Raw genomic sequence first — 16,326 nt, forward strand, 5'->3', positions numbered from 1 at the left:
GGGTTGAATTCTGGGCGTTGTAGTTCTCCAATACCCAGAGAGCACTCTGTATCAAACTGGTGAGGCAACTAGTAAACATGCCACAAATACGCAACATGCAGAACTTTAAATCCCTTCAGGGTTTCGAGGGGACCGAGCTCAGATGTTGGGAGTTATAGTTCACCCACATTGACAGGATTTGCCAAAAAAAGAAGAGGACAGGCGGAGAGATCTTCAGCCTTCTCTGCCAAATGGGTTCCTAAAACCATCAGAAATATGTGTTATTATTATCACTATTATTTTATTGTATGACACAGCAAACAAGATAGACATGCTGGATTTCATATCACAAAACCACAAAAGTTCAAAGCTGTCTGGTTCTATAGAATAGGACTTTCTGATCCACACTTTCCTCGTCCCATGGTATACTCATGAAAGTGTTCCCTGGGGTCAAACAGCACATCTTCTGCCTTTAGAATCATGTTTATTTTGTGCACTATTTTCTCTTTGTCACACCCGTTTTGATTGTGTGCCGCCTTGAGAACTGTGGATAGCGGTCGGCTATCAATGGATTGATAATGTCGTAATGCTCTCTCTTTCTTTCCATGCAGACCTGGGACGATGAGCTGGAGCGGTCAGCCGAGTCCTGGGCGCATCAGTGCATTTGGGACCACGGACCCCACAGCCTCCTGCCGTCCATCGGCCAGAACCTGGGCGTCCACTGGGGCAGGTGAGAGCCTTTCACGCAACCGGAGCTCTCTTTGCAGAGCATGTGCCCGGCGCGTTCTTCCAGACACATATCTGTTACCTGATTCTAATGCTCACCCTTTAGGGACTAAATTATCTTCCCAAAATTAGATTGCGCATTAGATTCACATCATATGGTTAATACTTTTGGGGGTTTTGAAAATTGAGGTGCGCATTAGATTTGGTGCCGCATTAGACTCAGGTGAATACGGTAATTCTCTCTCGTCTCATTTTTCCAATTGCATTGACAAATGTCTTTGGGTGCATCTACACTGTAGAATGAATGCAGTTTGGCACCACTTGAACTCCCGTGGATCAAGGCCATGGAATCGTGGGAGTTGTAGTTTGTTTGGCAGAGTTCCAACACTATCATTCTATGATTCTGTGATTCTGTGATTCTTTGATTCTATGATTCTATGATTTTTTAATTCTATGATTCTTTGATTCTTTGATTCTATGATTCCATGATTCCATGATTCTTTGTTTCCACGATTCCATGATTCTTTAATTCTTTGATTCCATGATTCTGTGATTTTTTAATTCTTTGATTCTATGATTCCATGATTCTATTCTTCGATGATTCTTTGATTCTTTAATTCCACAATTCCATGATTCCATGATTCTTTGATTCTTTAATTCTCTGATTCCTTGATTCCTTGATTCCATGATTCTATGATTCCTTGATTCCATGATTCCTTGATTCTTTGATTCTTTAATTCCATGATTCCATGATTCTATGATTCCTTGATTCCATGATTCCTTGATTCTTTGATTCTTTAATTCCATGATTCCATGATTCTTTGATTCTTTAATTCAATGACTCCATGATTCCTTGATTCTTTAATTCTATGATTCTTTGTTTCTATGATTCTATGATTCTTTGTTTCTATGATTCTATGATTCTTTGATGCTATGATTCTATGATTCCATGCTTCTATGATTCTGATTCTTTAATTCCACGATTCTTTGATTCTTTAATTCTTTAATTCTATGATTCTTTGATTCCTTGATTCTTTGATTCTTTAATTCTATGATTCTTTGATTCTTTAATTCTATGATTCTTTGATTCCTTGATTCCGTGATTCCGTGATTCCTTGATTCCATGATTTTATGATTCCATGACCACTTTGTCTCTCGTGGTTCAATGTCATGGAATCGTGGGAGTTGTAGTTTGCTGAAGGACCAGCACTCTTAGTTCTCCCTCCTTAGTACTTCCCTCCCCCCTGCTGTTACTTGGTTTTTCCTTCTGAATCGTCAGAAGGCATGCCTTCTGGGAAGCTCAGTACCAAGTTGCAGGCAGCACGGTACTGGAAAATCCATATTTGGCATCCGAACACAGTGTCCACATCGCAAGGCCTGCTTAATCCTCCCCATACATCTTGCTGTCTTTCTCTGCCCTGCAAGATTTCGAGATATATAGTTTTGCATAATCCGAAGGGAAAACTCCCTCCAGACCCGTGTTCAGAAGCGGTGCTTGTTTATCCAGCTGCGTGTTTTTGCCTTCCCTGAATGACAAGAACTGGCTGCCGAGGCACCTTAATGGGAGTTTCGGCTGAGTTCCCATCCCGTCCCTCTTCCGAGGCAAGATTTATGCCTCTCTGACTTCATAAAGTGTTGTTGTTGTTGATTTTGCTTTTGCACCTGCAAATGTCCACCCCCCTCCCCATCCGAGAATGAATAAACCCAAGCCCAGCTCTGAAAGTTGGTTTTAAAAACATGCAATGAGTTCAGGTTACTCAATTAACCCAACAGCCCCAGATTCTTAGTTGGGTTTGCAGTGATATTGTTTATGTACATTATTATTTACATGTACATAGCAGCACACGTGCACATTAGGTCCAAGTGTCTGGGATTCATCTCTGAATATCAGGCTCTTCCCAAGGACCTAGGATGTTGTTATTATTATTATTATTATTATTATTATTATTATTATTATTATTATTATTATGCCATATATTGCTGCTGCTGCTGCTGTTGTTGTTGTTGTTGTTGTTGTTATTGTTGTTATTATTATTATTATTATTATTATTATTATTATTATTATTATTATTATTATTATTGGATACTTCCATATACATAGTGAAATAGTTTGGAGGTGGACCCCAGTCTAAACATGAAAGCCGTTGTTGTTGTTGTTGTTGTTGTTGTTGTTATTATTATTATGGGATACTTCCATATGCATAGTGAAATAGTTTGGAGGTGGGACCCCAGTCTAAACATGAAAGCCATTGTTGTTGTTGTTGTTGTTGTTGTTGCTGCTGTTGTTATTATTATTATTATGATGGGATACTTGCACATACATAGTGAAATAATTTGGAGGTGGGACCCAAGTCTAAACATGGAAGTCATTGATATGCCATATGTTGTTGTTGTTGTTGTTGTTGTTGTTGTTGTTGTTGTTGTTGTTATGGCATACTTGCATATACAAAGTGAAATAGTTTGGAGGTGGGACCCAAGTCTAAAAATGAAAGCCATTGTTGTTGTTGTTGTGTTGTTGCTGCTGTTGTTATTATTATTATTATGATGGGATACTTGCACATACATAGTGAAATAATTTGGAGGTGGGACCCAAGTCTAAACATGGAAGTCATTGATATGCCATATGTTGTTGTTGTTGTTGTTGTTGTTGTTGTTGCTGCTGCTGTTATTATTATTATTATGGGATACTTGCATATACATAGTGAAATAATTTGGAGGTGGGACCCAAGTCTAAACATGGAAGTCATTGATATGCCATATGTTGTTGTTGTTGTTGTTGTTGTTGTTATTATTACTATTATTATTATTGGATACTTGCATATACAAAATGAAATAATTTGGAGGTGGGACCCAAGTCTAAACATGGAAGTCATTGATATGCCATATGTTGTTGTTATTGTTGTTGTTGTTGTTATTATTATTATTATTATTATTATTATTATTATTATTGGATACGTTCATATACATAGTGAAATAGCTTGGAGGTGGGACCCAAGTCTAAACATGAAAGCCATTGTTGTTGTTGTTGTTGTTGTTGTTGTTGTTGTTGTTGTTGTTGTTGTTATTATTATTATTATTATTATTATTATTATTGGATACTTGCATATACAAAGTGAAATAATTTGGAGGTGGGACCCAAGTCTAAACATGGAAGTCATTGCTATGCCATATATATCTAGGCTGAAGGAATTTAATCACAATGCTAGCAATGCTTTTTGTGTAACCAACCAGCAAAGCATCCCGAAACGTGTGTATTTTTCGTAGGCAACGTCCTCCCACCTTCCATGTCCAGTCTTGGTATGATGAAGTGAAAGACTACACGTATCCGTACCCTCACGAGTGCAACCCTTGGTGCCCAGAAAGGTGCACGGGACCCATGTGCACACATTACACACAGGTAAGGCAGGCCACAAGTCCGCAGAGTTTGCATTCGATCCTGTGAAATCCCTTTGCTTTTATTCAGTTTAATTTGGGGCATTTGACTACTAATTCCTTGTTCCCTTCTCCATCCAGATAGTCTGGGCCACGACAAATAAGGTGGGCTGCGCTGTCCACGTCTGCCCGAGGATGGATGTTTGGGGCCAACTCTGGGAGAATGCTGTTTATCTCGTCTGCAACTATTCCCCCAAGTAAGTAGATGTCGGAGGACAAAAGTGTGTGATTTATAGTTTTCTCCTTCCTCTATCACGCCCTCCCTACACTGCGCACTGGACTGATTGTCTCAGGGAAAATTATGAAAATCAAGACATTGCAGAGTCTTTTTCTAGGAGTCAGCAGAGTTTAACTGCAAGGCCTGGCCTTGTGCTGCTCACTGTTTTAAGAAAACATTTTGGTGTCACATGGTCATGACAAAGAAATGATGCAATTCTCATCATGCTTGTCACATGGTCATGACAAGGAAGTGATGCAATTTTCATCATGTCTGTCATATGATCATGACAAGTAAATGATGCAATTCTCATCATGCCTGTCACATGGTCATGACAAGGAAGTGATGCAATTCTCATCATGCCTGTTACATGGTCATGACAAGGAAATGATGCAATTTTCATCATGTCTGTCATATGATCATGACAAGTAAATGATGCAATTCTCATCATGCCTGTCACATGGTCATGACAAGGAAGTGATGCAATTCTCATCATGCCTGTCACAAGGTCATGACAAGGAAATGATGCAATTCTCGTCATGCCTGTTACATGGTCATGACAAGGAAATGATGCAATTCTCATCATGCTTGTCACATGGTCATGACAAGGAAGTGATGCAATTCTCGTCATGCCTGTCACATGGTCATGACAAGGAAGTAATGCAATTTTCATCATGTCTGTCATATGATCATGACAAGTAAATGATACAATTCTCATCATGCCTGTCATATGATCATGACAAGGAAGTGATGCAATTCTCGTCATGCCTGTCACATGGTCATGACAAGGAAGTGATGCAATTCTCATCATGCCTGTCACAAGGTCATGACAAGGAAATGATGCAATTCTCATCATGCCTGTTACATGGCCATGACAAGGAAATGATGCAATTCTCATCATGCCTGTTACATGGTCATGACAAGGAAATGATGCAATTCTCATCATGCCTGTTACATGGTCATGACAAGGAAGTGATGCAATTTTCATCATGTCTGTCATATGATCATGACAAGTAAATGATGCAATTCCCATCATGCCTGTCACAAGGTCATGACAAGGAAATGATGCAATCCTCGTCATGCCTGTCACATGGTCATAATTCAGCTTCTTTAGCCTGTCCCTCAAGTTACACATCACCACCTACTTAACCCTTCAGTGGATGTGTGACCACATGTCCTTTAGAACTGTATTTTCCTACCAGTAATGCACAATGGGGTTGCAGACAATGCATTTCTATCTAACTGTGCATTATCTACCTAACAGTATACAGACAAAGAAAATGTTTTCAGTTTATCTTTCTGTCTCAGTCTAGGCAGGTTTTGTACTAATGGTGGATTATGTCCAAAGTAAAAGGTGGACCACACGCTCATCATCCGTATGATTCTCAATGCCCGTTTTGTTGTTTACATAATTTCTATGGTGATCCTGCCAAACAGTCTTCTTGGTAAGATTTGTTCAGAGAAGGTTTGCCTTCCTTTGAGGCTGAGATAATGTCACTTGTCCAAGATCATCCACTGGGTTTCTGTGCCCAAAGGAGGATTCGGGCTCATTTCCATCATCATGGTCCAACATCCAAACCATGATTCCGTGTTGGTCCTCCAATTGCTCACCCATTATCTTGGAGATCTTTTGGAGTGCTCTGTTCTAGTTACTAGAGTTTTAACTTTAACTTAACTGCCCATATTTTTGAACCCACCTGTTACAAGAAATGGTCTGAACTTGACTTTAGAAACTGACACTCCCCACTCTTCACTTTGGGAAACTGGGTCTGGTTTCGGAACCAACATTTGCTTTCCACACTTGCGACTGCAAACCTTTTCCGCCAACTTTTGGAGTCTTGGCAGAACAGGTCTGAGATCTGTTTGCATCAAAATGGCAGGTTGTCTGCTCCGGGCAAATGTTTTCACAGCAAGCACGTTCCCAGTCAGTTGAGGCTCGAAGCAGAGGACTCCGTCACAAAGATGAATTTGGTGGAGAGTGATTTGTGTCCATTAAGAGCGAGTGTTTAGCCTGCGGAAAACACTGTGTGTGGCGAATATTCCCAGATGCTGGCAAATGCCTTGGGCAGTATATTTGGATTTCTTTGGGAGCTTTCCATGTTGGGAAAAATGACCCTGAGAAGGTCTGGAAAACCAGCCGCTTGGATGACTGTGCGAGGAAAGAAACGGAGTCGGATATAATTGCAAGAATTGCCGAATTGCTGATTGCAAAATGTATCCAAAAATGGGAAGCAAATACAGTTTGCTTGCCTTCTTTCATGCAACAGCTCAAATGCTACAGAAATATACATTCGGGGCATGAGTCATCCTTCTTCCCCATATTGACAGTAACCTACCGGAGGGTAAATATAGCCGGGATGTTTGCTGTGCTTGGAGGGTGACGGTTCGGGCACTGGGCCTGGAACAGTTTGGTGAAGCGACGCTGTGTTATGTGCCGAACAGTGGATGCTTCAGAACGTAAATAAAGAACGTTTTCCTATTCACTTTTCAGAGGAAACTGGATCGGAGAAGCTCCGTACAAGAACGGCAGGCCGTGCTCCGAATGCCCGCCGAGCTACGGAGGAGTCTGCCGGGAAAACCTCTGCTACAAAGGTGCGTTTCGGTCACCTGTCCGCATCAGATTATAGAATTGGATGAGACCCCAAGAGCCATGTAGTCCAGGATAGCACAATCCAAGTTCTCCCGACAGATGGCCATCCAGTCTCTGCTTATACACATTCCCTCACTTATCCAACATAAACAGGCCAGCAGAATGTTGGATAAGCGAAAATGATGGATAATAAGAAGGGATTAATGTAAAGCCTATTATACATCAAATTACATTATGATTTTACAAATTAAGCACCAAAAACATCATGTTTTACAACAAATCGACAGAAAAGGCAGTCCAAACATGTAAATATTATGTAGTAATTACTGTATTTATGAATTTAGTCCCCAAACATCATAATACAGTAGAGTCTCACTTATCCAACACTCGCTTATCCAATGTTCTGAATTATCCAACGCATTTTTATAGTCAATGTTTTCAATACATCATGATATTTCAGTGCTAAATTCGTAAATACAGTAATTACTACATAACATTGCTGAGTATTGAACTACTTTTTCTGTCAAATTTGTTGTATAACATGATGTTTTGGTGCTTAATTTGTAAAATCATAACCTAATTTGGTGTTTAATAGGCTTCTCCTTAATCTCTCCTTATTATCCAACATATTCGCTTATCCAACGTTCTGCCGGCCTGTTTATGTTGGATAAGTGAGACTCTACTGTATATTGAAAACATTGACTAAAAAAACATTGGGTACTAACAAATTGGCTACAAATAAAGATAGAATTGCATTAAATGAACTTACAGTAGCAACATTGTCGGAAATTAAATCCATAAAAAGTTCATTCCTTGCTGCCTAGAGAAACAGCTGTGGATCGGGGCGGGAGGCAAACTGCATTGGATAATCCAGAACGTTGGATAAGTGAATGTTGGGAAAGTGAGACTCTACTGTATATACACAAAACCTCCAGAGAAGGATACTGCAAAGAGTATCGCTGTTAAGAAAATAAATTAAAGTTATTTTGAGGGATTCTTCTACTAAGAAATATCTGTATATACTTGAGTATAAGCTGACCCGAATATAAGCCAAAGCACCCAATTTTACCATTAAAAAAACTGGGAAAACCTTTTGACTTGAGTATTAGCCGAGGGTGGGAAATGCAGCAGCTACTGGTGAACGGAATATCCAAAGTGCTGAACAACATTGTTTGGATAGGGTTCAGCACCTTGGAGAGCTCTGTAAAAGCCTTCCTTGAAACTAGGATTAACTTTTCATTGGCAATGCATTGAGCTGAATGAAACCTCCATGTCCAATGGCACTATACCACTCAGTAGCAAATGTTGTGGACAAAGGACAAGGAAGGCGGTTGTGGTACGTTTTCATTTGGCTTCTAGGTCTTGTTTGCTACTGCCAACCTGAGCCGAGAACGGCCCACTTCTCTTGATGTTTGCTCTGTCTTTGAAGCTTCAGACTAGAAATGAACTTATGTGCCCAAACCACAGAAGCAAATGAAAGCTTGCCTTCTGTGCCAGTGACCTTAAACATGAACATGCTTCTCCTTTGTGACCCTTCTGGGGAAATAAAAATATAGATGACGCTTACGCCCAGAAGCCCGAGAGAGAGGAGACCAACGAGGTGGAGGTGCCGCAGGTGACGGAGGAGAAACACGTGTGGGTGCCGGAGAGGGCGAGGCCACAGCCCACCAGGCCCGCCACGGAGAAGAAGACCCCGCGCACAGCCCTGGCCCACATGAGTAAGGAGCCTCCTGGGATCCAGATCCTCTTGGGGTTTATGATGGGAATTCACTGGCATGGGCGGTAGCTGTCTCCATGGGCGGATCTACATTGTGGAATGAATGTAGAATGTGCTCTCCTTTCTTTTCTCCTTCCTTCTTCTCTTCTCTCTCTCTTTCTTTCTCCCCTTCCTTCCTTCCTTCCTTCCTTCCTCCCTTCCTTCCTTCCTTCCTTCCTTCCTTCCTTCCTTCCTTCCTTCCTTCCTTCCTTCCTTCCTTCCTTCCTCTCTCAGTTGCTTCCTTCCTCTCTTGCTTTCTTTCTTCTCTCCTTCCGTCCTTCCTTTCTCTCCTTCCTTCATTCCCTCCCTCCCTATCTCCCTCCTTTCTCTCCTTCCTTCCTTCTCTGCTTCCTCCTTTCCTTCATTCATTCTCTCCCTTCCTCCCTTCTCTTCTTCTTTCCTTCCCTCTCTCTTCCCTCCCTCCCTATCCATTCTAGAAACTAAAGCTCCTAGGCTTTGGGATTGTTGGATTCTTCTTACATTGTGACACTCCTCATGAGATTTACAGGCCCTTCCCCTACTTTCTGCCCACCACATGAACGGCCTCAGCTCACGGTTGTGTCTTTTCTCCTGATTCCAGCCCAAGTGATCAAATGTGACACCAAAATGAGGGACAAATGCAAAGGCTCGACGTGTAACAGGTAAGCTATTTCGCTCCGTAGCGTCGGAAGGGACCGCGAGGGCTATCCAGTCCAACCCCATTGCTCTCTTTGCTCTTCTCACTTATTCCTACATCTGTGAAAATACAAGACCTTCTGTTCATTTCTCAATCAAGAAATAAAGGCAGGATACGCATCACCATCATCATCATTGAGTTGGAAGAGACCATAAGTGCCATGCAGAAACAATTATGATAATGGTGATGGTGATGATGATGATGTCACTCTGCATTTTTCAATGCTAAATAAACTGTATTGTATTTGTTATGACATGGATCCAATGGTTAGGAAGAACCTGTCCATGTTATAGTAAAATGATTGCATAAGTTAAGTTAAAAACCCATGCTGCCAGCAATGAAAGAGTTAAAACAACTAGAACACGACGAGCATGCACAGTTGAAAGAGGAAGCGAGGCTTTATGTCACTACTGCAGGCTGGGTTTGAATTAATTAGGGGGTAAAGAACAATATATATGTTAACTTTTGACTACAACCATGTAATGAGTAAGTTCTGAAATGTAAATAAAGATAAGAGCCACTGGGTTGGAGCAGAAAAGTTATTTAATTGGATGAGAATCTGCATTTTGGCTATCTGATTATCCTGATAGAATCCACTTGTGTTTCAATCCAAACTTTTTTTGGACTGGTCCTTCATATCAATGCAGCTGCCCTAGTTTGGCAGAGAATGTAAGCGATACAGTTGAATTGATGCGCCAAATGCCCATTAGATGAACTCTTTGTCTCCTAAGCGCTAAATTCTTTCCAGCCACATGACACTTCACGCTCTGCTTGCTGTGAGCTGAATGCTCAACGATAAGTATCCTGTTTTTGCGGGATACTTATAGTTGTCCAATTCGGACAACATTCGTCCAACATTCATCCAAAAGTTGAATTGATGCACCAAATGCCCATTACATGAACTCTTTGTCTCCTAAGCACTAAATTCTTTTCAGCCACATGACACTTCACACTCTGCTTGCTGTGAGCTGAATGCTCAACAATAAGTATCCTGTTTTTGTGGGATACTTATAGTTGTCCAATTTGGACAACATTTGTCCAACATTCATCCAAAGGTTGAATTGATGCGCCAAATGCCCATTAGATGAACTCTTTGTCTCTTAAGTGTTAAATTCTTTCCAGCCACATGACACTTCACACTCTGTTTGGTGTGAGCTGAATGCTCAACAATAAGTATCCTGTTTTTGCGGGATACTTATAGTTGTCCAATTCAGACAACATTTATCTAACATTGGCTCTGACTTTTCGGTATCCCATTCCGGTGACGTTTATTTGTCCCAGCTGGACCATCCGTTGCCTCTTCCTCGGCTTTTTTGCTGGAATTAAGAGCACCGTTTATCACTTTGTGATGTCGGCGGTGGGGCGCTTAAGGGGGTGGTGGAGAAAGCGGCCAAACCCAAATCAAACACCGTCCAGCTTCTTAAAGAGAAGGTTGTTTGGAATGAACAGAGCTGGAGGTGGTATTTATTTATTATTGCATCGCCTCCGTGGGTTGCTTTTCTAAACGCTACCAATGAGGTCAGTGAGTTCGCTGTAGATGGAGACGCTTGTGAATTTTCCTCTTGTAAGGAAGCTTCACCCCTGTAATCTGATTTGAAGATCCATGTGTAGTGATTTTCCACAACATTTTCCACCAAGCAGAACTCTTTAGATAAGAACTTCAACCTTCTTTGCCAAGCAGTGTTGAAGACCCACCAAACTACAAATCCCATGATCCAGTAACATTGAGTTAAAGTGGTGTCATTCCACATTCATGAATCTACAGTGGAGATGCAATTTTGGTCAACTATCTGGAAGATACATTAAGGTCAACTGGGCCTTTGGGTTGGAATGGTGTAGCATGATGAAGCACTAAATTATGGGAGTTGTAAAACTACAACTCACATGATTACATATCATTGAGCCCTGGCTGTCAAAGTGGTGTCAAACTGCATTAATGTGACAGTGTAGATGCACTCGGAACGCATCAACATGGTCTTGCAATTGCTCACCAATCCAATGTGGAGACCCTCTAATGATGGGCAACCAACCAATGTTCAACTAGTCCACTATGTTTTGGGAAGCAAAGCCATAGCTAAGTGTTAGAAATAGAGATGGAGGGATCAGTCTCACGTATGATGGAGAAATACTTTCTGTCCCAATAACTCATTCATTTGTTCCACTAGATACCTCTGTCCCGCCGGATGTTCGAACAGCAGAGCAAAAGTGTTTGGGACCTTCGACTATGAGAGTGTAAGTAAAATAATTAAACTTTAGGAAACTTTCAAAATTAAACCAAATTGGGAACTGCTCTTATAACAAAACAGCCTCATGGTATATAATCCTGGCCTGTTGGGAAGGCAAATCATCCTCGTTGACATGCAATGCTAAACAAACCCTAAATTGGACTCTTCCTGGTTTATTTAGCCACTCCCACTGGACCAAATTGGAGCAAGATCAGTGTGCATTGTTTGCTTTCTTGTTACTATTGTGACTAGGTATGGCAACGGCTACAAAGATTAAATACATGCTTCCTTTCAGTCATCCAGCATATGTCGGGCTGCCATTCATTCCGGCGTGTTGGACAACCGAGGAGGATTAGTCGATATCACCAGGAAAGGAAGATCAGACTTCTTTGTCAAGTCAACACGAAATGGAATTGAATCGATAAGGTGATTTCTGCCCCAAATCTACTTTATGTCCATCTCATTCGGACTTTATGTCCATCTCATTCGGACTTTATACCTGATTCTAATTAATGTTTCACTAACGTTGACTTTGCTCTTTCTTTCACAGTAAATTCAAGCCTTCCAATGCCTTTGTCGTGTCCAAAGTGACAGGTAAGTCCTTCTTGCTTTACATATTAAGTAGGGATGTGCAATATTTTCATTAGTCATCGGAAGTCAGATAAAATTAGTTAAATTCGTACTTACTAGGCGATATACAAAAGCAGATAATTCATTATATGGCAGTTTTCAAAGTGACAGGTAAATCCTTTCAGCGTTACATATAAAGTAGGGATGTGCAATTTTTTCGTTAGTCTTCATAAGTCGGATAAAATTAGTTAAATTTGTACTTACGAGGTCATATCCAAAAGCAGATAATTCATTATATGGCAGTTTCCAAAGTGACAGGTAAATTCTTTCAGGGTTACATATAAAGTAGGCATGTGCAATTTTTTCGTTAGTCATCGGAAATCGGATAAAATTAGTTAAATTCGTACTTACGAGGCGATATCCAACAGCAGATCATTCACATTCAGAAATTAGTGTGGATTCAGCCTTGGAGAAGTGTTTTAAAGCCATGCCAAATGAACATGGTCTGAACCAGCGCATGTTTAAATTATCATCAGAATTAGCATAATAGGGTTTATCTAATCCGCGTGCGTTTCCTTCCTCCCGTTCTCTTTAAAAAGCCCTCAACCTCAAAGAGAAAACCCAGCCTTCAGAAGAAAAGGCCAATCATTTCCACTTGGCCGGGCCCAACGCGTATCCTCCAATTTAGCTCCAACCGCCATGAGTTGTTCCCTTTGTTGTCCTGTTCCCTCCATTTGCCCCTTTCATGTCTTTGTGAAAACAGCCTTCCTGATGGCGAGAGGAGCAAAGCGAGGCATCTCCAAACACAAAACAGGGCGGATATTGTCCCCAAAATGCAGCCATTTTTTCCCGCCCGGTTTCCGTTGCAATCCAGGCCAAACACGCTTTTCTGCCAGATCTCTGTTTGCTTGAACAAAAGGAAGTCAAAGTGGAGCGCTTCAGAAGCCGTGCCATGGAGAGCTTTCTGAAATTTAGGGTTTGATTTAAGACCTGCCAGGAAGGACCGCCTGAAATCTCCCCAGTCTCATTTTAAATGGAAACACAGTTTTGTAATTTGTCGTATTTTTGGAAGGAAGGGGAAAAAATAAGTCTTTTGGGCAAAACATTCAAACGATTGTCTCCTTTTGGAGCAAATGTACCAAATAGGGTCTGAATCCAGGCCAGAGCTTACAATACAATAACATCTTTGGACTACAGCTTGCATAATCTTTTCCTAGATGGAAAAGGTGCAGTGGTCAATGTCTTCTACCTCTTTACCAAGTTTTATCAGGATTGCTCAAAAAATGAGGGTGGGAGAGTCCTCTAAAGTTCCCCCCTCCAGTGCTGTTTTTCGCTACTGCACATGCGCATCCACCGTTAACGAATTAATTACAAATATTCTGAATTTTTGGAAAGTTCCGAAATTTTTGCTTCAAAATTCAGAAATGACTTTAGAAATGAAGCGCCAGCACCCCCTACTTTTGGAGTGAGTATTGAATAATTTTTTTCATGGATTGCACATGCCTACTATCTATACCCTTGGAGCCCCAAAATGTATCTCATGGAACCCTCCAAACCAGGCATGGGCAAACTTGTTAGGAATGGTGGGAGTTGCAGTCCAAAACACCCGGAAGGCCCAAGTTTGCCCATGCCTTCTCCAAACCATCCAAACTTATCCAAATTATCTGGAAGTGAAGTTGCTCCTCATATATATCCACCACTGTATGATAATGTTGTTCTTGTTGCTACTTGGGAATTCTGGGAAATATATACTCCAAAATGTCACTTCTCTAAGCTCTGTATCTGTCATCTTTGAGTAGCTACCAAGTCCTTATGGTGACCCTCTTTTCCTTGAACTTCTCCAGATGTCAACATCTAGCCTTTGTTTCCTCCTCATCTTTAGATCTAGTAACACCAGCTAGATCTATGTCAGTGGTTACCAAATGTTGGTCCTCCAGATGGTTTGGACTCCATCTCCCAAGATTCATGACCATTGCTTAAGGTGGATAGGACTTCTGAGAGATGAAGTCTAAATGGACCAATGTTTGGGAATTCTTGATCTAGGTGCTCAGACTTGACCTCAAAGCTGCTCTAGATAATTCTGAAACACATCGTTCTGCTGTTTCCATATAATAATTCTATCTGAAGTTTCCATGAAATAGTAAGCTTCTTTGGTTGAGGAAGCCTACTGAGATCTGACCTCATGTCTGTTGAAAATGTATGCAGTGCTAGATGTGATAGTTATGTGGAGATGGGTGGATGGGAGTCTGTATTGAGTGTCTTCTCCCATGAGTTTCATAGGTCATCCGTATTTGTTTCCGCAGTGCAGACACTGGATTGTTACACCACGGTAGAAGAACTCTGTCCATTCAAGAAGCCCGCCACGCATTGCCCAAGGTACGTCATGGCATTTTATTGGGTGGGAAGGAAGTCTTCTGGGCATTTCTCTTGCAGGATCTCCATTGACTCATCTAATTGCTTTGAAAAAGCGGGATATAAATAAACACAATAATAACTGAGTCACATAGACAATCCATTTCTCAGCTTTCATGAAGATCACAACATCTTCTCTATTTGCCTCCATTCATATCTATTTCGAGCATGAGTTGACCAGTGTACCATTGGACAACCATGTTAATCTCTCACATTATAAATAATAATAATAATAATAATAATAATAATAATAATAATAATAGTAATAATAGGGTAATCTATTGGCTAGCAGATGGTTGGCTAGTCTTATTGACATCAGCCAATGAGCCAGAAGCTGCACAGCAATGGTTGAGCCACTCCTCATATAATATCGACCAGCAAGTCATGACTATTAGTCATGTTCATGTTCATGGATGGTGAATCAAATCCAGATTTCAATCCATACTTTATAGGCGCTATCTGAGATATTGAACATATTTTGGGGAGAGTTGCAAGAGGTCCTTCAGAGTCCAAGTTGGCTGTCCATCTTATATATAAGACACCGGTTAATGGCTTCCACTATTGGAAAGAGTATAAGAATTTCAGCAGTTGGGAGTCCTACCTGGAAACCATCTCACTATCTTTATAGATGCTATCTGAGATCTTGAATATATTTTGGGGAGAGCCGCAAGAGGTCCTTCAGAGTCCAGGTTGGTTGTCCATCTTACATATAAGACACTGGTTGATGGCTACCACTATTGGGAACAGTATAAGTATTTCATCAGTTGAGAGTCCTACCTGGAAACCATCTCACTATCTGTAATGGACTGATCCAGGAGAGATGTCCATACATCAATGGACCATGAGAAATCTGGCTGTGAATGAGATGCAGAAGAAGGCATTCATTTCAACACGCTTCTTGCCTTTCAGGTCATACTGTCCGGCGTATTGCAAGAATGAGCCATCCTACTGGGCTCCGGTCTACGGGACCAATGTTTACGCAGATGTGAGTAATCCTTTCTTTCCTTCCTGCTCCTGGTTGGTCAGGAACGTATTAGTATTGCTAGGGTTAACAACGTATTTTTCCTGCTCTAGAGCTAACAGTGGTATGCATTGCAAGCGTAAACAAGTCAGAATAACATTTAAATGGACTTTAAATGGTTTACATAGAGTGTGTGTGACTCCTGTATCAACTTATGGCAAGAATCCCAACTTGAGAAACTGCAAGTTGCTTCTGGTGTGAGAGAATTGGCTGTCTGCAAGGACGTTGCCCAGGGGACATTGCCAGATGTTTTGCCATCCTCTCATGTCCTCGTATGGGAAGCCTTTGCATTTTGGAAGGGACTTCTTTCCTTCCATCTCTCCTCCTGGTCTATTTTGGGAACCGTTCCCCACCGTGCCTCTTTCCCAAAGGGCTTCAAGAGTGACATTTGGAGGCTGGAAAAGGACTTCTAATGTTTTATTCTGGCCCATCTGGCTTTGATGATTATACTACGAATGGTTTGCTTCCCCGGTCCGCTCAATGGAGCTTTCAAAGGTCTGGAAAGCAAACGCCGGCCTCATTATTTCGCCATCGATCCAAAGCACCTTGGCTCTCTCTGGAGGGTTTGCATAAGGTTTTGCCAAACTGCCATGACCTCCTTTCTTGGAAACATACCTTTTCCCAAGACCTCGGCATGGAAAAAAGGGGCTAAAATAGCACTGATGGTTTCTATGGGAAGGAAAACAAGCTCGAATTGGTAGGTCTCGGTCCCAGCGGATGCC

The 16,326-nt window shown here is 41.3% G+C and overlaps 2 protein-coding genes across 4 annotated transcripts in view; one reads left to right on the forward strand and one right to left on the reverse strand.

The window, feature by feature from the left end:
• The window catches only part of kcng4 (potassium voltage-gated channel modifier subfamily G member 4), a 383,395-nt gene that overhangs the window by 196,676 nt on the left and 170,393 nt on the right, over positions 1-16,326 (reverse strand). The gene's annotated exons all lie outside the window — the stretch shown is intronic.
• crispld2 (cysteine rich secretory protein LCCL domain containing 2) overlaps positions 1-16,326 on the forward strand; it is a 39,431-nt gene that overhangs the window by 14,856 nt on the left and 8,249 nt on the right. For all 3 annotated transcript variants that reach the window (XM_003228296.4, XM_008121900.3, XM_016997881.2), the window contains exons 3-13: positions 591-709; positions 3,970-4,102; positions 4,219-4,334; positions 6,846-6,946; positions 8,501-8,662; positions 9,281-9,341; positions 11,542-11,608; positions 11,897-12,027; positions 12,152-12,195; positions 14,475-14,547; positions 15,493-15,568. In XM_003228296.4, the coding sequence (XP_003228344.2) occupies positions 591-709; positions 3,970-4,102; positions 4,219-4,334; positions 6,846-6,946; positions 8,501-8,662; positions 9,281-9,341; positions 11,542-11,608; positions 11,897-12,027; positions 12,152-12,195; positions 14,475-14,547; positions 15,493-15,568 (1,083 nt within the window). The remainder of the gene's footprint in view (positions 1-590; positions 710-3,969; positions 4,103-4,218; positions 4,335-6,845; positions 6,947-8,500; positions 8,663-9,280; positions 9,342-11,541; positions 11,609-11,896; positions 12,028-12,151; positions 12,196-14,474; positions 14,548-15,492; positions 15,569-16,326) is intronic.

This window comes from Anolis carolinensis, unplaced genomic scaffold (assembly GCF_035594765.1).
Source record: "Anolis carolinensis isolate JA03-04 unplaced genomic scaffold, rAnoCar3.1.pri scaffold_9, whole genome shotgun sequence".
NCBI classification, from domain to species: domain Eukaryota; kingdom Metazoa; phylum Chordata; class Lepidosauria; order Squamata; family Dactyloidae; genus Anolis; species Anolis carolinensis.